The sequence below is a fragment of the Colletotrichum lupini genome, chromosome 5 (assembly GCF_023278565.1).
Source record: "Colletotrichum lupini chromosome 5, complete sequence".
Classification (NCBI taxonomy): domain Eukaryota; kingdom Fungi; phylum Ascomycota; class Sordariomycetes; order Glomerellales; family Glomerellaceae; genus Colletotrichum; species Colletotrichum lupini.
Genome location: NC_064678.1, coordinates 5,061,525 through 5,089,524, shown reverse-complemented (window position 1 = coordinate 5,089,524; position 28,000 = coordinate 5,061,525). Strand labels below are relative to the sequence as shown.

The 28,000-nt window shown below is 38.1% G+C and overlaps 4 protein-coding genes across 4 annotated transcripts; 1 reads left to right on the top strand and 3 right to left on the bottom strand.

Moving 5' to 3' along the window:
- Nucleotides 1-2: 2 nt before the first annotated feature.
- Nucleotides 3-1,672, top strand: CLUP02_10941 (recombination protein rad52; the record flags this gene model as incomplete). The annotated part of the gene is made up of 3 exons (XM_049289912.1): nt 3-10; nt 64-728; nt 786-1,672. 3 exons carry the CDS (start codon nt 3-5, stop codon nt 1,670-1,672), a joined length of 1,560 nt encoding a protein of 519 aa, XP_049147057.1.
- A 774-nt stretch (nt 1,673-2,446) lies between these two features.
- Nucleotides 2,447-3,727, bottom strand: CLUP02_10940 (uncharacterized protein; the record flags this gene model as incomplete). Its single annotated transcript, XM_049289911.1, has 1 exon — nt 2,447-3,727. One exon carries the CDS (start codon nt 3,725-3,727, stop codon nt 2,447-2,449), a length of 1,281 nt encoding a protein of 426 aa, XP_049147056.1.
- A 1,664-nt stretch (nt 3,728-5,391) lies between these two features.
- On the bottom strand, nt 5,392-6,336 carry CLUP02_10939 (cysteine synthase; the record flags this gene model as incomplete). The annotated part of the gene is made up of 1 exon (XM_049289910.1): nt 5,392-6,336. The coding sequence occupies one exon, from the start codon at nt 6,334-6,336 to the stop codon at nt 5,392-5,394; it is 945 nt and encodes a 314-aa protein (XP_049147055.1).
- Nucleotides 6,337-7,063: 727 nt separating this feature from the next.
- Nucleotides 7,064-7,841, bottom strand: CLUP02_10938 (O-methyltransferase; the record flags this gene model as incomplete). Its single annotated transcript, XM_049289909.1, has 2 exons — nt 7,064-7,278; nt 7,337-7,841. The coding sequence occupies 2 exons, from the start codon at nt 7,839-7,841 to the stop codon at nt 7,064-7,066; spliced, it is 720 nt and encodes a 239-aa protein (XP_049147054.1).
- Nucleotides 7,842-28,000: the final 20,159 nt, after the last annotated feature.

The following is a 28,000-nucleotide window of genomic DNA, read 5'->3' as shown; positions in this document are numbered from 1 at the left end:
AGATGCCCGCGTATGTTTGCCACTTCCAAGACGCGTCTCGTCCACTGACACACTCCACCATAGCCCGGGCGATCAGCACAGCATCGTGGTGAACCCTTTCGAGGAACCACAGAAGCGAATGAGCGAGTACACGGCACAGGAAATCGCTACTTTGCAAAGCCGCCTCGAAAAGCAGCTCGGCCCCGAATACCTATCCTCACGTTCCGGCCCTTCAGGCCAAAAGGTCCACTACATCACCGCCGAGAAGTGCATCGCTCTTGCCAACGAGGTATTCGGCTTCAATGGCTGGTCATCATCCATCCAGAACATCCAGGTCGACTTTGTCGACGAGCACCCGCAGACGATGAGGATCAGCCTCGGACTTTCTGTGATCATCAGGGTGACGCTTCGTGACGGCACGTTTCACGAGGATATTGGGTATGGGCATATCGAGAACTGCAAGGGCAAGGCTGCGGCGTTTGAAAAGGCGAAAAAGGAGGGCACCACAGATGCGTTGAAGAGGGCGTTGAGGAACTTTGGCAATGTGTTGGGCAACTGCATATACGACAAGGATTACCTCGCTAGGGTGATCAAGATGAAGGTTGAACCGAAAAGGTTCCACGAAGATGACTTGCACAGACAGCAAGACTTTGTCGTCAAAAGGGTGGAGGAAAAGGCACCAGCGGCACCAGCGGCACCACCCGTAAAACTAGAGACCACGGAATCTCTCGAAGACCTGATGGATGAAGGTGGGAACTCTTGAGTGTGGCCGATGGAGCGCAGAGCTCTTTTGCTGACATGACTAGACTTCGACGATGTGGACTTCGCCATCTCCGAAGGCGACCATCCTGACGAAGTTACTCTCCCAGCAACAACGAACGGCAACTCGAACAGTAGGGCTGCGAGCGTTGCCCCAGCGCCCGTACCTCAGCACATGCAAGCACCGTCTCGTCAAATGGGCAGGAGCACGTCAGCAGGAAATTTAGGAAACAATGGAAATCAACGACCACCTCAGACACCGAATCAAGCACAATCACGACCGGGCCCTCCAACAGGCTACGGCAACCGACCTCAACCACCAAACCAACCCCGCGCACCCTCGAACCCGTCAGGCCCCTCCGCTCCGTCCGCTCCCTCGGCAAATGCCAATGTGACTACGCCAGGCCAGGCTGGAAATGCCGCCGCCGAACCCATCGGCTTCTTTTCTGCACGTGCTGTACAGCAAATCCCAGAATCTGCTCTGCAGGGGAACAATGCTGACGCCCCCATGTTGCTGCCAGCCGGCCAACAAGCCTTCAATCCAAAGGCAGAGAGCCCATCCATACGAAAGACCCCCGGCATAGACCACTCGAGCTCAAAGCCGCTCTCTAGATCTGGTCAACACGTCCCGCCAACCCCATCGCAACAACCGTCTACGTCCGGCTTCACACCGGTGAGACCGGGCAATGCCGGCCCGGGAGGAGGAGCCGGCATGCCTCACCCTCAGTTCAGCCAGACTCGCCGTATCGGTGCTCCTGGAGGCGCTGGTAGTCCCCTGGCTAACCGGAACTCGTACCGGCCACCCACGATGAAGCGTCCGTTGCAGCAAGACGGCGCTGGACGACCGGTCCTGGCTGATGTATCGAATAATGGGACGTCGGGCAACCCTCCTGGCGCACCGGGAGCAGATCCGAAACGTCAGAAGATGGCTTGAGTACAAGCAGTATTGCCCTGATCGAGCGTGGTTCTTAATTTGTTTTGGCCTGGAGCTTTGGAGTCTGGTTCGCTAGAGAGTACGGATGGCATAATTATGTACGGAGTTTCTGGGGCTCGGCTGGCTAACGTCTGGCCATGGCGCCATAGACAATCTTATGGAACCTTATGAACTACCTTCCTCAGTCATCTCCTCGAGTTTGGGGTGCCCTTTGACATGACACTTGTGACGCCTGCACAATACAAGTACACTCTTAAGATCAACTTTGCAAGGTGCAGTTCGCAGGCAACCTGAGTAAAAATTGTCAATTGCTAACGAAGTTACATTGGTGACTTGCAGTAGAGTCCGTAGGAGTTGCCCAATATGTCGTTTGGCTTTCGAAGCTTTGTCTAGATGGTTGCATTTGAGTTTGACCAGGGTATATATCGCCACTCAACATATGATGATCAACTCGACGCCAATAACGTCAGTAGCAGTGGATGTCCTCGATCGCTGGCTATAGTCATAGATTACATCAAGGGTATATCGAGGTTGTTAACGAACAGCATACAAAGAGTGAAATGTTGAATTATATTAATAACTATAGAGATATCGATGGAACGATAGTCTTTTTGGGAGTTTGTCCTCGAGGTTGAGGTAACTTTTGAAATCAGTCTGCAGAGTTTTGAACAAAAGGAATTCCTTCATTCCAACCAGTTGCAACAACGTGGGCATTTTGACTAAATCATATGCCTAGCCACTGCAACTTATTCCTGGAGCTTAGCTCTGCTCAACCTAAGCATTGATATCGCTCAGGATCTTGCCATCGGTAGCTCCAATCTGAACACTCAAGTCACCGAGGGTGAGCGTGTAGAGCGGCTGTTCAAGGGAGGGGCCGCTGGCGGGCTTGGAGAGCGCAATGTTGTTGACGGGCTCCCGGAATCCGGCCTTGCGGGCGATGGAGAAGACATCGTTGGAGTTGACCTTGACAGGCCAGTTGAAGGTTTCAACGCCGATAAGAGCCTTTCCGGTGTGGACGGGGCCAAAGTTGAGGAATCCGTCCGTGCTGACGCTGGCGATCTTGTCGTTGTCGATGCGGGCGACAACGGTGACGAGGGAGAGCTCGTAGGGCTGCTCGACGCCGGCGCCGGTCGGGGAGCGGCCTGTGGCGGTCTGGAGCTTGGCGCTGGGGAACGCCTTCTGGATCGCCTGGAGGCCGATGTTGACAGCGACGTCCCAGGAGGGGATGACGATGTTGGAGTCCTCGTTTCCGGACTTGGCGATCTCGGCCTCGGTGTTATCTTGCGTGGCCTTGGAGGCGTCGTTGACGGAGAAGAGGGCCAGGGGCTTGAGGGCTTCAGTAGAGGCAGCGGGCTTGATGATGACGTTGCGGACCACGCGGTAGGAGAAGGGGGGGTTTTGCTGGGAGACGGAGATGATAACCTGGGAGTTGCCGGTCTGCAGGGTGTCAAAGGTCCACTGAATCTGGTTCTCGACGATGCTGGCGTTGGTCAGCTTGACAAAGGCCGAGTTGAAGAAGATGTCGACGCTGCCTCCCTGGCCCTTGAACTGGTCATTCTGGCGGACGGTGAAGCCCTGTCCGAGCTTGGTGATGATGGGCTCCGTGGCGGGGATGAGCTTGAACTTGGGGGCCTCGGAGCTGGCTGTCACGTTGGAGGCGGCGTTGTTGTTTTTGTTGTTGTCGCCGCTGGATCCATCCTTCAACAGAGGCTGGATCTTGACCTTGTACTCGGCGTTTTCGGCGCCCTTGATGAAGACGTAGCCGGAAGGGGTGACGCGGCTGGGCAGGTCGATGTTGAAAAAGTTTTCAACATTGTAGGGCTGGGTTCCGTGGGTGACGGGGCCAACCCATCCCTGAACTTCGAAGAGGAGACCGCCAACGAACTGTTGAATACGCTTGAACTCAATGCCAGTGGTGATGTGGATAGCATTGCCCTGGGCTCTGAGGATGAGCTGCTTGTTGTCGTTGTCGTAGAGGGCTTGGAGGCCTTGCTGGGTGATTGGGATGGGAGAGAGGTGGCTCAGATGCCTAGGGGGCTGCTGGGAGGAAGACATCTTAATGAGATTGTGACTTTTCTTTCGACTCAGCGAAGGAAGTTGTTCAAGTGTTGGATGTGATGATTAGAGTAAGGTAGATGATTGAGAGTGGAGTGAGTGATGATGAGCAAGAGAGAGTATCTGATTCCTAAGTTCTCATATCTCCTCTTATACTCGAAACCAAGCCGTATTTCCACACTCAAAAGCAAAAGATTCTCTGAGTTTCCCATTCGCTTCGACCTTCACCGACTCTTGGAATGAATCCGTCGTCTCGATTCCTCAATGCGGTCAAAAACCAGCACATCATCAAGCCAAAAAGCAGCAAAGGCGTTCAGCTCCTCGTTCCGAGCATGTTGAGCCATTCGTGTTGCCGTACGACCGTAGCTGCATGCCATTTAGAGTTTCACGATGTCTCTCCTGCGGTGGTTTCTGGACCTTCTAGGCTCTGTCAGCTGCACTGCCCATCATGCCATCTCATGACGCCTTTTTTCGTGATGTTGCCTCAGCTCAAACGGGAACGGTATCAGTTGATCGTGAGAACCCTTAGAATATCTGAGAATCCCTCGCCGGATTGAGACTAGAAGCGGGCGGGGTAGCCCATCCCGCGTGGTTAACCGTCGTGCCCGTCTACCAGGTGCGTGCCGTCCTGTGTCTCAGTCGTTTCTCAGCCGCACAAATGTTTGGTCTAGGCAAGTCACTTTTTTGCAGCTAGAGGGCGGCAAGGCAGGTTCCCCGCGCGTGGCCCGGTCCGTGGTCCTGCATGTTGATGTTCACGGTAACCCGGAACACGATGAAAACATTCCTGGCGGGGGATTTTGTGGCGTTTCCAAGGGTCCAGCTGAAATACCATCTTGTGTGTGTCTTTCTCGTTCTCGGACCCTGCAAACAGTTATTCGTCCAACACTGGACAAGAAAATGCCGGCAAGCGAGATAAGGGATTGCGTCTTATGAGGCCATTCTGAGTACAGATGGGCGCTCATTGCGAGGGTAGACTTGAGAATGAGGAAATTTGCCATTTCAATGGTAAAATGTTGCAAGCCACTCAACGGATGAATGCATGGCTGCTGCATCAGAACGGGTAGAGCCGGCTGGCGGGGACATGATGCAGCCAGGGAAACTTGCGCATCTAGGCCAGTTTTTTCCTTACCGGCATGTTTTCGAGGTGTGTGGTCGGTGGCGTCTGCAAAATGTGTGGTTTTGGGTATGGTCGAGGATCCATCCCATTCATGGATTGAGGAATTCCTGCCACGCGAGTGGCGGTGAAGGTTTGAATGTGAATGTTGACAGAATCTTGGTACATGTTAGTAATTTGAACTTTCGATGCTCATGCTGCATGAAAATTGAGGGCATCGTGCCAAGTATCGAGAAGGAAAGGAGAAGGGTGCATCGTGACATACAGTCTTGAGCGCATAATTCCTGCAGTCATTAAACTTGCCACATGTGTGTAAATCAAAGTGGCGGTTGCTTTGAAACCTGCAACATGCCATCGAATAATGTTGTCAGTCTGTGCATGCATTTCAAGCTGGAAGCATCTAGACTATACGTGATTGTATCCTCGCATCTAACAACAAATTATTGTGACTATGAAATCCTTTTCCTGGAGATACATGTAAGTTTCTGCATAGCTTGTTGAACACCCGCAGTGATTAGTATGATGTGACACCGACTACCATAGTAGGCGTTCACGAGAACAAAGGTCCAGATAAGTACTTGAGTCCGGTATCACAAGCAATCGTAACTACCTTTTTCCCTGGCCCCAGCTCTTTCGCGATTTCAATAGCTGCTGCGATATTCATCCCCGAAGATGTCCCAAGTATCAGGCCTTCCTCTCTGCACAATCGACGGCACATATTCCGGGCGATGCCTTCATCCACAGTGCGGGCCTCGTCGTACAATTCTCTTGTAACATGAGGGGAGATGAAGCCTGGCGCGACGCCGTCAACACCGTGTGATCCGCCCTGGCCCTCGGTCAGCAAAGCCGCCGACGAGGGTTCCAGTAGCACCACGCGGACGTTGGGGTTCTGCATCTTGATAACGCTTGACACCCCCATTGCCATACCTCCCGTCCCGAACGCGCCGCAGAAAACGTCAAACCCGCCAGGGAACTGGCGGACCAGTTCGTTGCCAATCTCGGCATATCCAATAAGTGCATCTCGGTTGCTGAACTGGTCGGTGTAAAGGAACTGATCGCGCGAACCCAATTGTGCCGCACGGTTCTTCATTGATGCCATGAGATCCGCTGTGGTGTTGCCAGAGGGGCTGGGCGTAATGTCGACCGTAGCCCCAAAGGCAACCATTGTCTGCAGCTTCTCTTTTGCGTATGCGTCGGATGAGAGGGCTAGGAACCTATACCCCTTCACCGCACAAACAAATGCCAAAGAGGATCCAGTGCTTCCGCCGGTCGCTTCGACAACTGTAATGTCGGGCGTGAGATCACCACGGCGTTCGGCTTCCTCAACCATTGACTTGGCCATGCGGTCTTTGTAAGAGCCCGTTGGACTTAGGAACTCCAGCTTGACAAATACATCGGCGCAACGTTCGGGGACGATGCGCTTGAGTTGGATAACTGGGGTTTTGCCTATAGCATCTAGGACGCTGGAGTATGGCAGAGGGGTAGGCAGTGACATGTTGGACAAGAGGACGGGTTTGGTTGTGATGTAAGTCGGAACAGTGAGTCGTGCATTGATATGACTTCCGAAAATCTGCTAGCAGTTGATAGTTAAATATTCGCAGCAGAACCTGAAGAAAGTATGATTACGTCTGGAAGTGATGCGATGGCATTTCCCCGTTGATAAGCTCTGATCGCAAATGCCTTCCATCTTTCTCCATGAAGTGGATCGATCTCAGGGATGTTCCACCTGGTTGCAGCTTCAGAAAAGCTGTTGGCGTGCTCGGACTGGGGTATTCTTACACGAGCATCATCTTAGTCTCTTCGGCCGACAAATTAGGTCACTAGTTGGTGACTCACATCAGACCCCTTGTGGGCTTAATGCTGAGCAGAAGTTCGGTTATTGTAGTAAACATATTCAGAGCGGGACTCAGAGATATAATCCCATCTTCAGATCCGTCCACCGGACCTGCTAAGAGGCCGCCAATTCTTCAGACGAGTGCTAAGACGGAAGAGGGCTGGCTCGGGGTTCGCTTTTCGAGAATAGCAAGAGAGGATAGAAGCAAATTTCACCGTATAACGTACACTCATGTATCAGGAAATTTGCAACATCTACTCGCAGACAGTATGAAGAAATTCTTTGTATCATTTATGACTAGTCATTCCGCGCATCATTATACAGCCCTGTACTAATATAATGCAGCAACGCAGCAAGATTCCTCAACCCATTTTGCTACCCATAACATCTACCTTATTACTCCCGGCAGATAAACACTCATCTCGAATCCGCTGGTAAATGGCAAGGTCATATTCTGGAAGCCGTTCTTCGGCTCTCGCAAGAATTCCAACAAATGCTTGTATCCGTCCGCCGCTGAGATCGTGTTATCAGTCAGGACCACCGCGCCAGGCCGTAGTCGAGGAAGAACTGTCTTAAGCGTCGGCAAAGCGAGCGCCGACCAAACTATCAACAGTTTAGCCACACAGAGTTCTCTTCACATTATAGCAGAGTAGTAACTCACTGTCAAGAAGGAGAAGGTCAACCCACGGAAGCCCCTGCTTCAACGTTTCGAGTATATCCCCCTCCCGTAAGTCAATCTCTTGCTCGACCACCGAACCGCACTGTTTCCAGTAGCCGCGCGCAATCGCAGCTTTTTGCCTCTCTTTCTCCGTCGCAATTACGGTTCCGGATTTGCCCGTTGTAGCCTTGGTTTGAGCTACAGCAAGCGCAAGATAGATGGTGCTGACGCCGAAGCTCGTGCCGGCTTCCACGACATTGGTGGCGCCCATAGCGTTGATTAGCTGGTACGTGAACCGGCACTTGTCTTCATCCAGTGCGACGAACTTATCCAGCATGAGCTTGTCAAACTCGTTCTTGGCCTCTCCCTGGCCATGCTGGTCTTCTAAATCGCTGATAGCCTTAGAGGAAAATACTTTGCCGGTCTTGGAAAGGACAGCCTCCTGATCCAGTGACTTCTGGTAAAGCTCAGATAGTGTCGGATTGGAAGTCCAATTCGACCGCGGCATACAGCCGACTGCGCAGGGGCCAATTAGGGGCCCTATTTACGATTATCATAGCCAGCCTAACCTACGGTTAGAACCTCCTTTTTATACCTACTACGTAGATATTTATATAGTTTAATTAATCTCTTTGTTAACTACGGTTCGAACTAACTACCTTATAATAGGGATACTAATACTAATTAGTAATTAAACTCTATTATTATAAATTAGTAAGGTATTTCGTTATATAAAAGAGACGACCTTTTAATACCGCACGGGATAGGAGATTCGTACTAATTAACCTTATAAAAATAAACGAAAAAGGAGGCGATTCTTAAATATTATACGGAATTAAGTAATTATAGCCCTTTACTACTTATAAGAGGTCGACGTTTATTACGTTAAACTACGTTAATTAACGGAACTACTTAAGTGACTAGCCTTTTGCCGTCGCCCTAAGTAGCTTTTTTATTAAACGACTTTTTTATAGCCGGCCCGTAATTAAAAATTAACTAGTTAAATTAGTAAAAGTATAATATAAAAGAGCACCGCGCGATTAAAAAAGGGGATCTCTAAATATAAATATTTTTACTTAGTAGCAAAAGTAACCTTATAAAAGTTATTAAGCTAAGAGATCTATAGTATATAAGAAAGTCTATTATTATGAGGATCTTATAAATACGACCTTAAGCCCGTAATTTAAATAACCTCCTTATAGCTCCCTTAACTACCCCCCGGGTATTACTTAAGAATATAATATAGGGGACGGTCTAACGAGGGAGGAGGGGATTTAGAGGTCCTAACGGTATCGAGCTAAGAGTATTATAGATCTTAGAAATTAACTAAGGAAGCTATTTAGAGATTATAGAGAGTACGAGGCTTAAGAGGTTAGAAATATACGGGATAGCAGAAATCGGTAACTAATAAAGATCCCGAGACTAATTACTATATCTTCTTATAGTAATATAAACGTCTATTACTATTATTATTAAAAAGAACTACTAAAACCTACCCTTTTTTACTAAATAAAAAGGAGGATCTTAGTAAGTATAATAGCTAGCGATTTAGAAAGGTAGAAGTAATCGCTAAAAATAATAAAAACGAGAGTAGTAGCGAGATAGCGAGAAGAAGCGGGAATCTCCTAGACCTTAATAAATTCGTTAAGTAGTAAAAGCACGGATTTATTACGACCTGCGCGCGGATTAAATATATCCCTATTAAAATTAAATACGCTAATAACTACTAATACAGGTATAAGCTAGAGCACGACCCTTAGCAAGTTAAAGTAAAAAAAGGGAAGACGAAACCCGATCTTAAATAGAATCCTAATCTTTTATAAGTAAGTAAATATTAACCCGGACTATTAAGGGACGTAGATATATAGAATTACGGATTAGCCTAACGGCGAGTAAATTAACGTAGTATTAATTTATTTAACTAAGGTTTATAAAAAAAAGGGGCTATAGGGGTAACCCCTATTCTATAAGATCGTAAACGACCTTAGCTACTAACTAGATAAATAGTTCGCGAGCGCAAGCCTAGGAATTATAAAAGTAGTTAATAAATTCTTTTATAAGTAAGGGGTATTACTAGCGTAATTATAATTATAAAAGCTATATAAAATATTAGTAACGATAATTATAAAAGAGGAATTCGTACTATAGAACTAGGTATAGGTCGATAGAGCGTATAATCGCTTTAACGAATTTAAAAAAAGGGTAAACGACTTAGATTTTATCCCTATAATTACTAACGGAAATCTATCGTTATAAAAGGATATACTAAGGCAAAATATAGTACTAGAAGTACGATAATTAATAATTCTGCCTATTTTAATTTATAACTCGTTACCGCTACTAATACGAAATTCGGTACCGATCGGTTAATAAAAAAGGAAATAGACGACCCGAAGTTATTAATAGTACGTAGCGACGCAGGGATCGTATATAAATACTAAAAATCTAATAGCGAATACGAGGCAATTTATAGACCTTAAAAAGATCTTCCTAAAAGAGAAATTATACTCTGGGGGAAGTATAAGGTCTTATAAAAAACCTTAATAATATTTTACGATTACTATAAAAAAGTCGGAATTAGGGAACATTAGTACTATTCGGTAATTAATATCGTACTTATAAATAAAGCCTCTAATTACTACTACGAAACGGTACGTAATCTCGATCGAAACGACTTTCTTAGTATAATTAATATAATCCGAAGCCGCTTCGAGACCTATAATAAGAACTTAGAGCTCCTATTTAAACTATAAGCAATTTCTTTTATATTTATAGCTAGGATAATAGAGGGTAAATTGCGAGTAGAGATCCTTAAAGAGCTTATTAATCGAATCGATAAGCTAGCGAAAACCTAGCTAAATAAAGGGATAAACGAGCGGAAAGTCGGATATTTTTATACCGTAGTTTAGCGTATACTAAAAGTAAAAATAACCTTATACTAAGTACTTAAAGACTACGAGACGCTCTACTCGAGGCTAAGATTTAGCTTTAATATTAAAATAAAAATGCCGCGCTAAACCTACCTCTAAGTATATAACGGCCCTTATTAGTAATATTAGGTTAATTAAACGTATAATAAAAAAAGAAAAGAGGCTAGATATAGTAATTACTAATAAGGAGGCCCAGATTCGTCGAATAGGTAGAGATTTAACTTACGAGCAGGGTAATAAAAAAAATAATACTATATTTATAAAAAGGATAGATATTAGTTAAGTAACTACTCTAAAGAAGAGCGTATTAAATTATACGAATAATATAAAAAGTTAAGGGTAGTAAATAGTAAAACTAGCCTTCGTCGGTTTAACTAATTCCTCGTTATATATAAGGGCAGATCTGGGGGCACGGAACCTAGCGACGGTAGCTAAAATAGTAGCTTAAAATATATACCCCCTATAGGAGATTCGGAAAATAAAAAAGATCTTACCCCCTATACTAACGAATTAGATTACGATAAAATTAACGATATTAACTACTCTTTTTTTATCCCGTTAGCCTTTAGAAAATATACGAAGCTAAACGAATAAAGGGTAATAAAAGCTCTTAATAAATAGGCTTTTATTTATAAATAATAAGGGAAGGTCCTTTAAATAATAAATATAGAGGCGGCTAAAAGGGCGAATTTAATAAGGCCAAAGCCTATTCTCTTAACGATTAAAGAGAGGACGCTATCTCTCTCGATATTTTAAAAAAAAGAATATAGTACTAAGTAAATCTAGGGGTAGTTAGAGGGGTCCTTTTTATACTACTTAAATCCCTCGAATACTAAGCTTATATAAGTATTCTATGTAAGTAAAAGGTACGGCCTAGACGATTTCTATAGGATTATTTTAGATACTAGGGTATCGTAATAGTTAACTAAAGGAAAAGGGTAATTCTAAGCGCTATAAAAGATTGCGCTAGTAACGCTTAATACGTCGATAGTAGGTATTATAAAAATTAGTTTCGGCCTAAGTAAGGAAATCGTCGCCCTAAGTATAATAAAAATAGAGATATACTTCGGAACGATAACTTTTTATATTTTTCCTATTAATACCTTATTTCTCTTATATCTAAAAGACATAGATCGACTAGGTATTATATTCGATAATATAAGGAATAGAATTTTTAGTAGTAAGTATTTCGAGGTAATCGAACGATAATAGGGGTATGCGTTTATAAAGCTTACTAACGATACGAAGTCGATTAATTACCTAACGGAAAGTGAGCTTAGAAGACTATACTAGAGATTCGGGTACCCGTCGGTTACGAGGCTATATAACTTCCTAAAGTAATTAAGTAATAATAATATTAAAATAGGGGCGCTAGAGTAGTTAACGAAAGTATATTACTAATATTAAATAAATACGTAGAGCCTACGCAGATTTAAGTTTAAATTGCGTTATAAGCTTAACTTTAACTAGGAAATCGTCGTTAATATTTTCTATTTAAATAGTCGGCTAGTACTATATATAATCGATATAGCTATATCTTTTTAAATAGGGCAATTCCTCTAGGATCTATAAGTAAAGATAGTATAAGTAGCCTTATAAAAAAGCTAGATCGATATATACTAAGGACCGCTAGATAGTATTAGAACCGATGCTAATACTAGCTTTAAGTTAGCAGAATTTAAGGATAATGCAATAGCCTACGGTATATAATTAAAAGTCGTACTTATTAAAGCGCACTATAGTATTAAAAAAGTAAAAAGGGCATACTAATAGTTAAAAAGGGCGTTTAGAATTATTAAAAAGGAAAATCCGGATTCTATCGATAACGAATGCCTCTAAATAGTACTTAAATACTATAACGATACTATAGGGCCTAACGGACTTATATTAACGCTATTAGTATTTAGAGTATATTTAAAAACGACTTTAGCCTCGCTACCGTCGCTAGGTATAAGCTAACGAGCCCGAGTAGTTAAAAAAGTAATATAGGTACTGCGCAAGGTAAGCGTAAAAAGGTAAGTTAACGAGGTAATTACTACGTATAATAGGCCCGATATAAGGAATAATCTAAATATGTTACTAAATTCGGATATACGAGTATAGTGCGAAATTACTTAATAATAGACTAGGCTATATAAGTTAATTTCTATTAACGAGCGCTCTTATATGGTTACGAGAGATCGCGACTAGCTACTTAAAATATTAATTATAGTAGTTAGACTATATTATATAGATCTTAACGAGGTAATTTCTAACTTATAAAAAGAAGAAGAGCTAGGGGAAACTATATAACCCGCGGCAGAGGTATAGGAAATTATCCTTAACGAAATCGTCGTAGTAGTACTAATAAACGACGAGGAAGAGGAAATTACTAAAAGGGTACTAATACTACTAGTAAGACGTCGTAAAAGACTACGACGGCAAGCCCCAACGCGGCAATTTATTATTAATAACGAGGTAATTAATACCTTTTATATAGTAAAAAAGAAAGCCGATTTCGAGCTAGCGGTTAAACTACGTAAAGAAAGTATAATTATAATTACTAAAAAGCCGTATAAGGGATTAGATCTTATCGAAGTAAACACTCTTCGTAATCGAGGGGTTTATTAATTTATCCTATACGACCTAGAAAAATATATAAACCTCCGCATATTTAAATTATAAATAGTTCGTAAGATTAAAAGAAAAGGAATACCCTAGCTATATAAGAAGTTTAGATACGTAATTTAGGGGTACGGCGACGTTAAAAAAGTAATGCTACTTATATAATCGCTTACTATATAGCGCTATAGCTAATAATTAATAATAATACTAATAGTATTACTATAGAAGAAGGAATATGAGATTTAGAGCCGTAATATTACCTAGGCCTATACCTAATTAGCTACAGGGCTTATAAGGAGAATCCTAGCCTATCTACCGAAGGAAATAGCTAGTAAGTACCTAGAAAGTACGATTATTAAAGTGCTTAAGCTACTATATAGGCTCGCAGAATCGGGCACCTATTAGTAGGCTACTTACTACGATTTTTATATTAATTAACTATTAATAATTACTTCTACGTACGACCCGTACTTACTAATCGCAGAGTACGAAAGCGACTAATTTAGGATCGTTAGAATATAGATTAACGATATATTAGGCCTATTCGATATTAACTTTATAAAAAAAGAGGATAAGGAGCTTTAAAAAGCGGGCTTCGTAACGAAGCTAAAAGAGGTCCTTATAATAAATACCCTCTTAGTATTTAATAGCGGGATTTTTATAATTAAAAGGGAAACCGTCGTTTTTTAATAAAAAGGGTAGGGCGAGAAGATTAACCTTATCGATCTAAACGTAATTAATATTAAAAAGCGGTATAAAGCTAAGCTCGCGTAAGGGGTATATATTATAAGTATTTATTAACTTAAAGCGATTTTTAATTACGCTAGGGTAGCGTAAGCTATAGATCTAACTAAACGAGACGTCGAGGTATTTAATAAGCGGCTTAAGTAATAGTAAACAAATCTCGATCGAGGTCTCGTTTATTACTTAATCGACCTTATAACTAGTAAGCTCTACGTCTTTGTTAATAAGTTATTTATAAATAATAACGACTTTACTTCGTAATTAGGGTATATTATTATCCTAGCTAACGAGAGTATAAGCGAGAGCGAATTTACTATATATAATAATATAATCTATTACTCGTTAACTAAAAATAAGTAAGTAATAAGAAATATATTAGCGTCGGAGGTTTATAATATAGTTAACGGCGTTAACCTCTCTTATACGATTTTAACGACGCTAAAGAAAATTACTAATCGAATTAGCTTTTTACCTATTCTAACGGTTATTTATACCGATTCCTACTCGCTATACGAATGCCTTATTAAATTAAGAACGACGAAGGAAAAGAGGCTTATAATCGATATTATAGCCCTTAAGTAATTATACAAAAGGCGCAAGATACTTAAGATCCGTTAGATTAATAATAAAAATAACCTCGTAGACGCTTTTATAAAAGTAGTACTAAATAAGGGATTAAAATAATTCGTAAGTAGTAGAAAAGTTACTATATAAATAGAGGGATAGGTTATATAAAAAGAGTAGAGAAAAGGGAGAAAAGGAGACGACTTAGTAAACGGGCCCGAGGTCGAATTATACCTCTAACCGTAGTAGTTAAATTAATAAAAGAAAGAGAAAGTTAGTATCGGATTAGAAGTTTAATTTAACCGCGGTATATAGCTAACTATATAGGGGCTAATTAAGGGCCCTATTTACGATTATTGTAGCTAGCCTAACTTATAGTTAGAACTTCCTTTTTATACTTACTACGCAGATATTTATATAGTTTAATTAATCTCTTCGTTAACTACGGTTCGAACTAACTACCCTGTAATAGGGATACTAATAGATAGGAGTTATAGGATACGCTGAGGTGCGCTAATAGTAGCGGGAGCTAGTATGTTATAAGGCTTGGTCCGCGAAGGAAAAATTAACTAGATATACGAGTGGGAAATATACGTAAGTTAGAGCAGTCTTAAGGAGAACATTCCTATTCTTTTTAAGGCTTATATAGCTATCGTTTATAGGGTCGATACGCTATAAGAATTAAAAGCGGCACCGAGCTAGTTACCTATTTTTATCTCCCTTAGCTTCGATACGGCGGGTAAGTGTTTACAAGCCTGTTCCTTATTAATAAACTAATGGTATTCGGGAAGTATAGGATAAGCGGGGTAGTAGTTTCCTAGCGAGTTAGCGCAATATATATATAGGGGTATAGACGTAAGTAAAAGAAGGTGTTTATTAAGTATAAAGTGGGTATAATTACTATAAGCTTATAGGCCCAATACTATAATTAATCCTAATAAGTCCTACGGCGCTAGGGCGAGGTAGGAATAGGAAGCAAGTCTAGTTTAGTATTAAATATCTATAACTCTCGCACTATATATAATCTATCACGGGGCTAATAGCACAGTTTCTAAGCTCCGACCTAGTTTTAAATATTATCGCCCTTCGACGCTATATTTCTATAGGTTTTCTTATCTAGGCGATGTACTATGAAGTTTAGAAAGACCGATATAGTTTATAGAAGATTATAGGAACATATATAATATCATCTTTGACCACTCTGATTCTACTATTGTGCCTTAGTTACTAATTTTCGCAAGCGCTAAACTTTGAATAGGAAGGTTAAGTTAAGTGAGTAAGCACGTAGCTAGAAGGGACGGAATTTTAATTTTTTTAGTCGTAGGAACGAACTAATCTATTCTCTTATACAAACTAAGGTACTAGTAGGTCGGACTTAATATAGAGCTACTATAGTATCGTTCCCGTTGTATCCACTAATTCCCGTAGATCTTATTATATCTATACGTTCTTAATTACGGACCGCATAATACGTACGTTCCCGATATTCCTAATTTTATCTATGCGGTCTAGGATGTTAAGTATATAAATGCGCTGTTCTTCTGAACGCGTCTCGTATGCGAAAATAAATACTAGCTAGGGGCTTGTCGCTATACGTACTTCTTTTATCGCTACGTATGCCTATTCTAAGTAGCTAATTCTCTTCTTCTCGTCGCTTACGATAGGAACGACACGCTAGAAGTATAGTAGACTTACTAAGTAATATAATTCCGTAGTAGCTAATATATCTCGAATCTGGGCGCTCGTTGAGTGTACAACTTCGTTAGGGCTTAGGAAATATACTAGGCTCTCTAGCTTCTCTTATAAGACGATCCTAAACTGTTCTATCTTTCTCTTAATATCGCTCCTCTCCGACTTTAAGATCATTATGCGTATTTTATTAATAGACGATATGTTATTAAAGACCTCGATAGAGTAGCTAAATAGACCGATAACCTTATTAATATTAGCAAAACGTAGATCCGTATAAGCGTCTTACTTCCCTCGCTAGGCATAGTCTATAGCTTACTAAAATATTTAAGTTAGCTAAAGTTATTAAGAGTGCTCCTATAAGGCTATGCGAATTCGCTAAGAGTATCATAATAAACTATCTACCCCATTAGAAATTAGAACACGGGTTAACGTCGCTAGTATAACGTTAAGTTTATTAGCATATGCTTAGCACCGTTTAGATATAATTAGAACTGAGCCTTATTTTTATTAAATACCTAGTTATTATTAATAAAGAACGTCTAGCTTAATGCTCAGGTACCGCGAGCTTATAGTATATATGCATAGCATTATTATAGTAACTATATAAGTTTCGGCACTAAGAGAAGAGTTATTAAGTATCTTATATAGTCCGTAGATCGCCTTAATTTTATAACTTAACGCGGCGTCGGCTCCTTAGCGATAGTAAGCTACGATCGCTAGAATCGTACTACACAAGGCTTATATAGATTTATCCCGGGAAGATAATACTATTAGAAAGATATATTAGGCCTCGCCGGTTAGGCCTCGTCGGTTAAAAAATAGCTTAGGGGGGTATAAAGAGGGGGACTAAGTAATAAAAGAGTAGCTTAGGTATATATAGAGCGTTAGTAATATACCTCGAGGGAAGGGCAGATTTTAGTAATTCCTCTTTTAAACCTTAATAATAATTAGCCTCTATAAGCTTTTTTTTTATATTGCATACTTATTAATAATTTAAAATCTCTATTTATAAAGGGGACTAGGCTAGAAGTTTAAAATACTAATAAGAACGAGACGTAGCGAGAGAGTATAGTTAGCGTTATAATAATAATAAAAAAACGACTCTTTTTTATCGGACCCCCTAAAGTTACCTCTTCTTTAATAAACGATATAAGAACGAAGCGTAATAGGATTATTAACGTAGCGGTAACGTAAAAAGACCGTATTATTAAGAGTATTAATAAATTTTAAATAAAATAGCAAACCTCTTACCCTTACTTACTAATACTTAAACCGAACGATAAGTAATAGGTTAATTAAACTATAGGAATAAGAACGATAATTAGAAGAAGAAATTTTTATTATAACGTATAAAGAGCGCTTATATAAAAAACGAGCAGATTTAGAACGCTTATAGAGCTCTTTAAATAGCCCGGCCCCCGTATTAAGGGCTATGGTTTTAATTATAATAGCCTTAGATATTAGCTTCGACGTAAATAGAAACGTAAACCCCCGGACTAAGGATAGTTTAATAAGTAAAGCTATATTTAAAGCGCCGCTCGAGTAATAATAAAGTAACGAGTTCGTACTACTTAAGCCCCTATTTACTAGCTCCTTCCTAACTTAAATAAGTACTATAAGCGGAACGTTTACGTTTAGACCGCTATCCCTTTTTAACTTATTATACGCTAGTAAATTAGTACGGGATCTATAAAGCTTCCTCTTTAACTATTATTATTACTTTAACCTATAGGCTTAATAAATAAGAATAGACTACGATAAAGTAATATATATAGTTAACTACCTAAGTAGTAGTATAAAAACCTTTTAAATATACTATATTTTTAACTACTAAAGGACCCCCGGTTTTATAATAAACTAAGTTATATAAGAGGAACTAGAGACCTTTTTATAAAATAACCTATCCGATCCCGCTAGCTAAGGAATAGTAGCGAGTATATAACTAAATAGCGCCTCGTAAGGCTAAAAAAAAAAAGTCGACGAGTTTATTAGTTATATTAATAAGCTTAAGATAGAATTAGAATATATCCTAATAAAGAAATAGAGGATCTCTATATTAATAAGTAAGTTACGGCCCGAACTATACCTTATAATAGTATTATAAATAGAACTTCCGCGGACTTATTTATAGCTAGTATTATTAATAAGACGTATTAAATAATCCTCGCTATTAGTAAGGAGCTTACGAACGTCCCCTAGGTAATATTCTAACTTAAACTCGAACGAGCTAATAAGAAGATACCGGGGCGTTAATAAGTCGAATACGTAAGGAATACGCCGTAACTTACTTAGTAAAGATATTACGTATTATAATTATAAAGAGACTAGCTATATTATAAGGGATTACCCGCGACTACGGGAGTAGTATTAGTAGTACTATAACTATAATAAAACTAAGTACCTTACTAATAGTTACCTAAGCGTTATATATTATAAATATAATTAAAAAGGGTATAAGGCCGCTAGTTATTAATTAGACCTTACCTTAACTAAGTAGCGCGGACTAGTAACGAGCTTAAATACTATCCTAATAAGGAGAATAGCTAGTAATTAATAAGGGTAGCGCTTAAACGTCCCGACCTATATATACTTAAACTACGTATAAGAAAAGCTAAGCGCCCTTATTAAGTCGGGAATAAAAAGGAACGTAATTAGTATCGGGCTACTTAATAGCTTTAACGCTAATTTACGAATTTACTTATTACCGTAGCTAATAAACGTCGAGGGTAAATAGATAGAGACGCTAAGAAGCTATTACTTACGGCTTCGAATTACTAATAGCGACTACGTAACGGAGATATAGTTATATCGCTTTATAATAGCTAATATTACGGTACTTATATTTATCTTTAGTTTCCCTTAGCTAGAGGATATTAACCCGCTAATTCGTTAGAAATAAAAGAAGTAGTAGTATCTAATTTACGAACGATATATCTACTTAGACGCCTTAAAAAAGGGGCTACTAAACGACTTAGTTTTAGTAATACTCGCGTATATTATAATTAACTTAGTTATAAATAGCGACGTAGTACCGGCGAGCGTAGCTAAGGATTAGAAGCTACGTTATTAGGATTTTAATAACTTATTTTTAAAAAAGAAGGCTATTTCGCTACTAAATAAAATACTATACGACTATTATATTAAACTAAACGACGCGGCGCCTATTCCCTAAGGACTTATCTACCCGCTATTAAACTATAAACTCGAGATCCTACGCGACTATTTAATAAAAATAGAGGCTAAGGGCTAGATACGCCCCTCTATAAGCCCGGTAGGAGTACCTATCCTCTTTATATTTAAAAAAAGAGGAGAGCTACGACTTTGCGTTAATTATAGAATAATTAATAAAATTATATAAAAAGATAGAACGCCGCTATTATTAATTAAAGAGATATTAAATAGACTATTTAATACCTCTATTTTTATAAAGCTAGATCTTAAGAACGCGTACTACTATATACGTATAGCTAAGAGCGATAAGTAGAAGACGGCTTTTTATATTAAATATAAGTAGTTTAAGTACTTAGTTATACTTTTCGGGCTAGTTAACGCGCCCGCGACTTTTTAAATATATATTAATAACGTTCTGAGCGGCCTAGTTAATACCGTTTATATTATATATTTAGATAATATCCTAATATATAATAACGACTACGTAGCGTATAAAGAGTACGTACGTAGCGTATTATAAAGATTATAATAATAGAACCTATATCTAAACGGTAGTAAATACGAGTTCTATATATCGCGTATAAGATTCTTAGGGTATATCGTATTTAATAAAGGCATAGAAATAGAACTTACGCGCACCGAAGCTATAGCAAATTAGCTATTTCTAAGGAGCGTTAAAGATATATAAACGTTCTTTAGATTTACGGGGTTCTATTATAGATTTATTAATAACTATACTAAGATAACGGTACTTTTAATAGACTTACTAAGGAAGGTAAAACCGAGATAATTAAAGTTACTAATACTAGCCGTAGAGTTATTTAAAAAGCTACTAATAGTATTTATTAATATATTAATATTACGATATTTTGACCCTACTCTGCCCATACGATTATAAATAAACGCTTCGGCTCGAGCTATCGGCTTAGTAATTACGTAATTATTTAAGGGTAATTAGTACCTAATTACTTATAAGTCGAGGAAATTAACGGATACGGAGAGCCGCTATAGTATAAGAGACGCGGAGCTACTAGCTATTATAAATATACTAAAGAACTAGCGATATTACTTCGTTTATAGCTAAGATTAGGTCGTAGTATTTATAGATTATTTTAACTTATAGTTCTTAGATATAAAAAAGAGACTAAACGGGAGATAGTTATACTAGCTAAACGAACTCGTAGTGTTTAATATTAAGATTAGGTTTAAGCTAAGTATAAAGAACCTAGTAAATAGACTATTATAAAGACCTAATTATAATAAAAATAATAATAATAACGGAGTAGAGGAGCTACTATTAAAGATAAGGGAAGACCTCTATAATATTAGAAATATATAGGAGCCCCTTAGAGTCGTAGTAATAAAGTATACGAAGACGAGCTATAAGAGCGGCTCTTAAGTAAAAGGGATAGTAAGTATTCTAAAAATAGAACTAATAATAATATAAAAAAATAAATAAAAGAAGTTAAGAGCTCTAGCTTAAGAGAACTCCGAGGAGTACCTCGAGAGGCGTAATAGGGCTACGAGCCTAGGGTATTAAAGTTATAGTATAATACTTAGAGAGCTACTTAAGCTTACTATTAGAACTATAAATTGCGAGCTACTCGTTCTATAAGACTCTAATATAATAAGAGTACTTAAAATAGTATTTAATAAGGAGGGGTTATTAATAATAAGTTAACTACGGGCTGCTTAATAAGAGGACGCTTTTATAAAGGATAAGTAATAGACTAAGAAAAACCGACGGCCTCGCTTAGCTAAGAAGAAATAATAATAGAGCTAGGTATACGACTTTAGAGGGCTACTATATTACGGTAGCTATGCTTACGTATTGCTATATAAGGGGCTAAGGAGGGAGGTTATTTAAGTATATTATAATATACCTATAATAGGATATTATAGCGTAAAGCGGACGATAGTACTATTAAAACGCTATTATTATTAAAATAGAGTAAGTAGGGATATAAAAAGTTATATTAATACTTATATAGTATACTAGCGGACGAAGCCTCGTTATTATAAGCTATATAGCTTATTATGCCCCCTACTTACCCTAGTTAGGCTATAGTAAGAGATATTACTAGACTTTATTATAGGCTTATTCGTATTAACTACGCTAATTAGGAGGCGCCCTTATAACGCGGTACTTATCGTAATAAACTAATTTATAAAGTATAGCGTTTATATTATTACGAGGACGACCCTTATAACCTAGGGATTCGTAGACCTCCTATTTACGAAGATCTTTATTAAGTTTAGAATACCTAAAGGGATCGTCTCTAATAGGGGGTCGTTATTTATAAATAAGTTTTAGACTTATTTTTACTACTTTTTAGTAATAAAGAGGTATCTTAGTACTACGTTTTACTTATAGACGGACGGTTAAATAGAACGGTAGAACTAATACTTAGAGTAGTACTTTTACTACTTCTATACCTAGGACTAATTAGATTAGGTATAGCGTTTTTACTTAGTTAAGTTTATATATAATAATACTTAGTACTTAGTAATCCGTAAAGCGCTTATTAAGGCCCTACTCGGGTTCTTATTTATATACTTTATATTAATCTTAACGGGGACTCGAAACGGTATATAAAATATCTTAGCTAAGGAGCGTGCGGCCCGACTACGAGCTAATTAAGAAGCTCTACGACTTTTTATATAAAAAGTATGCGAGACGTATAAATAATAAGCTAATAAAGCTAGGATAGATATGTTATATAAAGTAAGTAATTAAGTATTATTATTAAAAAAGAATATTAAGAAGTAGCGTCCTAGTTAGAAGTTAGTTAATAAGTATTTAGGCTTATTCGAAGTTAAATTAATAGTCGGAACGGTGGGGGTCGCTTATTAACTAAACGTGCCGACGTAGTATAGAATATATAATATATTTTATATATTTTTATTTAAGCCGTATTAATACCGCGAGGAAGCCCCTTAGAAGCCCTTACTTATTAAGGATATAGATAGGGAGCTATTTTACGAAGTAGAAAATATTATATAATATAGAGGGCTAAAGAGGAGGCGATAATACCTAATTTAATAAAAGGGATATAGTAGTAACGAAGATACGTAAGAGCTAGCTAGGTGTATCGAAGACGTAGCGTTAATTAGTATATATAAAGAACGAGTTTTAATTAAGTAGCGCGCCCTAGCTCTTAAAGAGCCTAATAATATAGCGAACTAGCTATTAATAATAAAAAAAGGGGGCTATATAGCTATAACTAAGTAGTATAAACGCGCTAATTACTAACCGTTTTTTTAATCTTTATAACGCGCAAAAGGACTACCCTTATCCGTAAAAGGACCGCCCTTATACGTAGAAGGGCCGCCCTAGCTATTATCCTAAGGGTTATTATAAAAAAAATAATCTCCCTACTATTAGCGAATTTATAAATAATTAGCTACGAATATAGAGCGTAGGTAGAGCGACTATATACTAGCTAGAATATTATTAGAGCGGCGCACTTTATTATAAATAGTATAAAGTAGTGCGATTATAATATCGTTATAAGACGAAGACGTAGCACGAGAAGAGCTTATAGCTACTTTATTATCGTCGTTATTAATAATAAGGGTCGAGTAAGCCTCTTTATTAGCGCGCTTAAGCGCTCTTTATATATTACTAGCGGCGATTCGGTAGGTTTACTAAAGCTATAAAGTAATATTAGTAACCTAAGTAATAGTAATAATAAAGTAATAATAGAGTAATAAACCTCTGAATTATAAACGTCGCCGTTAGAAGTAAGTGCGGTACTCTAAAAAGTTCGTATTATAAATTCTGCGGACTTAAGGACTTAAGACGTTATTAATATAATACTTAGGAAAAGTAACGGAGTAGCGATAATACTAAGTACTTATTATATTTTTATAAAAATAGTTTTATATAGTATACTTAATATAACGCACGCTAAATCCTAGAGAACTATTAAATAAAAGAGCGAACTAGGGGCTATAAATTATTAACTTAGCTAATTATAATACTTAGCTTTTAGATCGAGCGCTTTATATATAATATAAGTAGGGTAGGGGAGCGGGCGTACTTAGTTAACCCCGATCTTCTTAGTATTTACCTTTTTTTTTTTTTAATAAAAGTCTATAACGGTTAGTATAAGTAATATATAAGTAGTAATATACGTACGAGATTAGGGCGAGTAAAGGGGATATTAAGCTTTTTAAACGGACTACTACCGCGGCCGCTACTAGGCATACTTATAGCGCTAACGACCGTTTTATTATTAATAATAGCAATACTACGATTAGGGGCTATAGTTATATTAAAACGAGTTAGTAACGACTACGGAACGACTCTAGAAAAGACTTACTTAGGCGCGGGGAGTATACGAGAATAGGGATCTAAAAAATATTCGTTAGCTATAATATTTACGTAATGAGGGAGTAGCGCAGACGCTAATAAAAATAAGAGACTATATATAAAAAGGATAACTATAAATAAAAAAAGAGAAAAGGAATTCGGAATTATAGTAGCTTAGAAAGGGGTTAATATATTAATAGGTGTGCGACATAGGGAAGAGGCTTATAGAGGCTAACTACTATTAGGGTCTAAAAGAGGAATTATTAAAATCTACCTTTCCCTCGAGGTATACTACTAGCGCTCTATATATACCTAAGCTACTCTTTTATTATTTAGTCCCCCTCTTTATACCCCCCTAAGCTATCCCTTAACTAATAAGGCCTAACTAGCGAGGCTTAATAAGGTGCTCCCTTCCCTAAGCTTTATCCCAAAGCCCGCTTACGGTTTATATACGTTATATTAATCTCTTACTTAGGAGGTCCTTAGATATATAGTACGAGGGCGGGTATAGGCGGCGCCCGTTAGCCTAAGTATAGACCCCTTACTCCGGATAATAGCCTTATAATTCTATACTCGGGTCGCTCTTACTTATAGGCCGTCCTTATAACTGCTAGTACCTAGGTAGTCGTCGCCCCATTTTTATTTACTAATATTAACCCCCTTCTAAGCTACTATAATTCCGAATTCCTTTTCTTTTTTTTTTATCCGTAGTTATCCTTTTTATATATAGTCTCTTGTTTTTATTAGCGTCTATACTACTCTCTCGTTACGTAAATATTATAACTAACGAATATCTCCTAGATCCCTATTCTTATATACTTCCCGTGCCTAAGTAAGTCTTTTTTAAAGTCGTTTCGTAGTTATTACTAACTCGTTTTAATATAACTATAGCCCCTAATTATAGCGTCGCTATTATTAGTAATAGAACGGTCGTTAGTACTATAGGTATACTTAGTAGCGGCCGCGGTAGTAGTCTATTTAAAAAGCCTAATATCCCCTTTACTCGCCCTAACCTCGTACGTATATTACTACTTATATACTACTTATATTAACTATTATAAACTCCTATTAAAAAAAAAAAAAAGGCGAACGCTAAAAAGATCGGGGTCGGCTAGGTACGCCCGCTCCCCTACCCTACTTACGTTATATATAAAGCGCTCGATCTAAAAACTAAGTATTATAATTAGCTAGGTCGGTAATTTATAGCCCCTAGTTCGCTCCTTTATTTAATACTTTTCTAAGATCTAGCGTACGTTATATTAAGTATACTACGCAGAACTATTTTTATAAAGATATAATAAGCGCTTAGTACTATTACTACTCCGTCGCTTTTCTTAAGTATTATATTAATAGCGTCTTAGGTCCCTAAGTTTGCGGAATCTATAGTACGAACTTTTTAGAGTACCGTACTCGCTTCTAATAGCGACGTTTATAATTTAAAAGTTTATTACTCCGTTATTGCTCTATTATTACTACTACTCGGGTCGCTAATATTATTTTATAACTTTAATAAACTTACTAAATTACTATTAGTAATACGTAGAGGGTGCTTAAGCGCGCCGGTAAAGAGGCCCGCTCGACCCCTATTATTAATAACGACGATAATAAGGTAGCTATAAACTCCTCTTGCGCTACGTTTTTATCCTATAACGACGCTATAATTATACTACTTTATATTATCCGTAACGAAGTATACTGTTTTAATAATATTCTAGCCAGTATATAGTCGCCCCGCTTGCGCTCCGTATTTATAATTAATTATTTATAAATTTATTAATAGTAGGGAGATTATTTTTTTTATAACGACCCCTAGGATAATAGCTAGGGCGGCCTTTTTGCGCATAAGGGCGGTCCTTTTATAAATAAGGGCAGTCCTTTTGCGCGTTATAAGGATTAAAGAAACGGTTAGTAATTAGCGCGTTTATACTACTTAGTTATAGCTATATAGCCCCCTTTTTTTATTATTAATAACTAGTTCGCTACGTTATTAGGCTTTTTAGGAACTAAGGCGCGCCGCTTAATTAAAACTCGTTCTTTATATATACTAATTAACGCTACGTTTTTAATATACTTAGCTAGCTCTTACGTATCTTCGTTATTACTATATCCTTTTTACTAAATTAGGTATTATCGCCTCCTCTTCGGCCCTCTATATTATATAATATCTTCTACTTCGTAAAATAGCTCCCCGTTTATATCCCTAATAAGTAAGGGCTTCTAAGGGGCTTCCTCGCGGTATTAATACGGCTCGAGTAAAGATATATAAAATATATCGTATATTTTATACTACGTTAGTACGTCTAATTAGTAAGCGACCCCCGCCGTTCTAATTATTAATTTAACTTTAAATAGGCCCAGATACTTATTAACTAACTTCCGGCTAGGACGCTACTTCTTAATATTCTTTTTTAATAATAATACCTAGTCGCTTATTTTATATAATATATCTATCTTAGCTTTATTAGCTTATTACTTATACGTCTCGCGTACTTTTTATATAAGGGGTCGTAAAGCTTTTTAGTTAGTTCGTAATCGGGCCGCACGCTCCTCGGCCGAGATATTCTATATACTATCTTAAGTCCCCGTTAAGATCGATATAAAGTACATAAATAAGAACCCGAGTAGGGCCTTAGTAGGCGCTTTATAGATTACTAAGTACTAAGCGTTATTATATATAAACTTAGCTAAGTAAAAACGCTATACTTAATCCGATTAGTCCTAGGTATAAAAGTAGCGAAGGTACTACTCTAAATATTAGTTCTACTATTCTATTTAACCGTCCGTTTGCGGGTAGAACGTAGTACTAAGACGCCTCTTTATTACTAAAAAGTAGTAAAGATAAGTCTAAAACTTATTTATAAATAACGACCCCCTATTAAAGACGATCCCTTTGAGTATTCTAAACTTAGTAAAGATCTTTATAAATAGGAGGTTTGCAAATCCCTAGGTTATAAAGGTCGTCCTCGTAATAATATAAATACTATACTTCGTAAATCGGTCTATTATAATAAGTACCGCGTCGTAGGGGCGCCTCCCGATTAGCGTAGTCGATATTAATAAGCCCGTAATAAAGTCTAGTAATATCTCTTATTATAGCTTAACCGGGGTAAGTAGGGGGCGTAGTAAGCTATACAGCTTATAATAATAAGGCTTCGTCCGCTAGTATACTATATAAGTATTAATATAACTTTTTATATTTTTACTTACTCTATTTTAGTAATAGTAGCGTTTTAGTAGCGCTATCGTCCGCTTTATACTATAATATCCTACTATAAGCGTATCGTAATATACTTTAATAACCTCCCTCTTTAGCCCCTTATATAATAATATATAAGCACGGCCGCCGTAATATAATAGCCTTTTAAAGTCGTATACCTAGCTCTATTATTACTTCTTCTTAACTAAGCGAGGTCGTTAGTTCCTCTTAATCCACTACTTATTTTTTATAAAAACGTCCTCTTATTAAGTAGCCCGTAGTCGACTTATTATTAATAACCCCTCTTTATTAAATACTATTTTAGGTACTCTTATTACGTCAGAGTCTTATAGAACGAGTAGCTTATAATTTATAGTTCTAATAATAGGCTTAAGTAGCTTTTTAAATATTACGCTATAATTTTAATACCCTAAGCTCATAGCCCTATTATACCTCTTAAGGTATTCCTCGGAGTTCCCTTAAGCTAGAGCTCCTAACCTCTTTCGCTTATTTCTTTATATTATTATTAGTTCCGTTTTTAAAATACTTATTATCCTTTCTACTTAAGAGCCGCTCTTATAACTCGTCCTCGTATACTTTATTATTATAACTCTAAGGGGCTCTTATATATTTCTAACGTTATAGAGGTCTTCCCTTATTTTTAATAGTAGCTCCTCTACTCCGTTATCGTTACTACTTTTATTATAATTAGGTCTTTATAATAGTCTATCCACTAGGTTCTTTATACCTAGTTTAAACCTAATCTCGATATTAAACGCTATAAGTTCGTCTAATTAGCGTAGCTATCTCCCGTTTAGTCTCTTTTTTATATTTAGGAACTATAAGTTAAAATAATTTATAAATACTACGACCTAATTTTAACTATACGTAAGGTAATATCGCTAGTTCCTTAGTACGTTTACGATAGCTAATAGCTCTACGTCTTTTATACCGTAATAGCTCTCTATATCCGTTAATTTCCTTAACTTATAAGTAATTAGGTACTAATTACCCTTAAATAATTACGTAATTACTAAGCCGATAGCTCGAGCCGAAGCGTTTATTTATAACTATATAAGTAAGGTAGGGTCGAAATATCGTAATATTAATACGTTAGTAAATACTATTAGTAGCTTTTTAAATAACTCTACGGCTAGTATTAGTAACTCTAATTATCTCGGTTTTACCTTCCTTAGTAAGTCTATTAGAAGTGCCGTTATCTTAGCGTAGTTATTAATAAATTTATAATAGAACCCCGTAAATCTAAGGAACGTCTATATATTTTTAACGCTCCTTAGAAGTAGCTAATTTGTTATAGCTTCGGTGCGTGCGGGTTCTATTTTTACGCTTTTATTAAATACGATATACCCTAAGAATCCTATACGTAATATATAAAACTCGTATTTACTACCGTTTAGATATAGGTTTTATTACTATAGTCTCTATAGCAC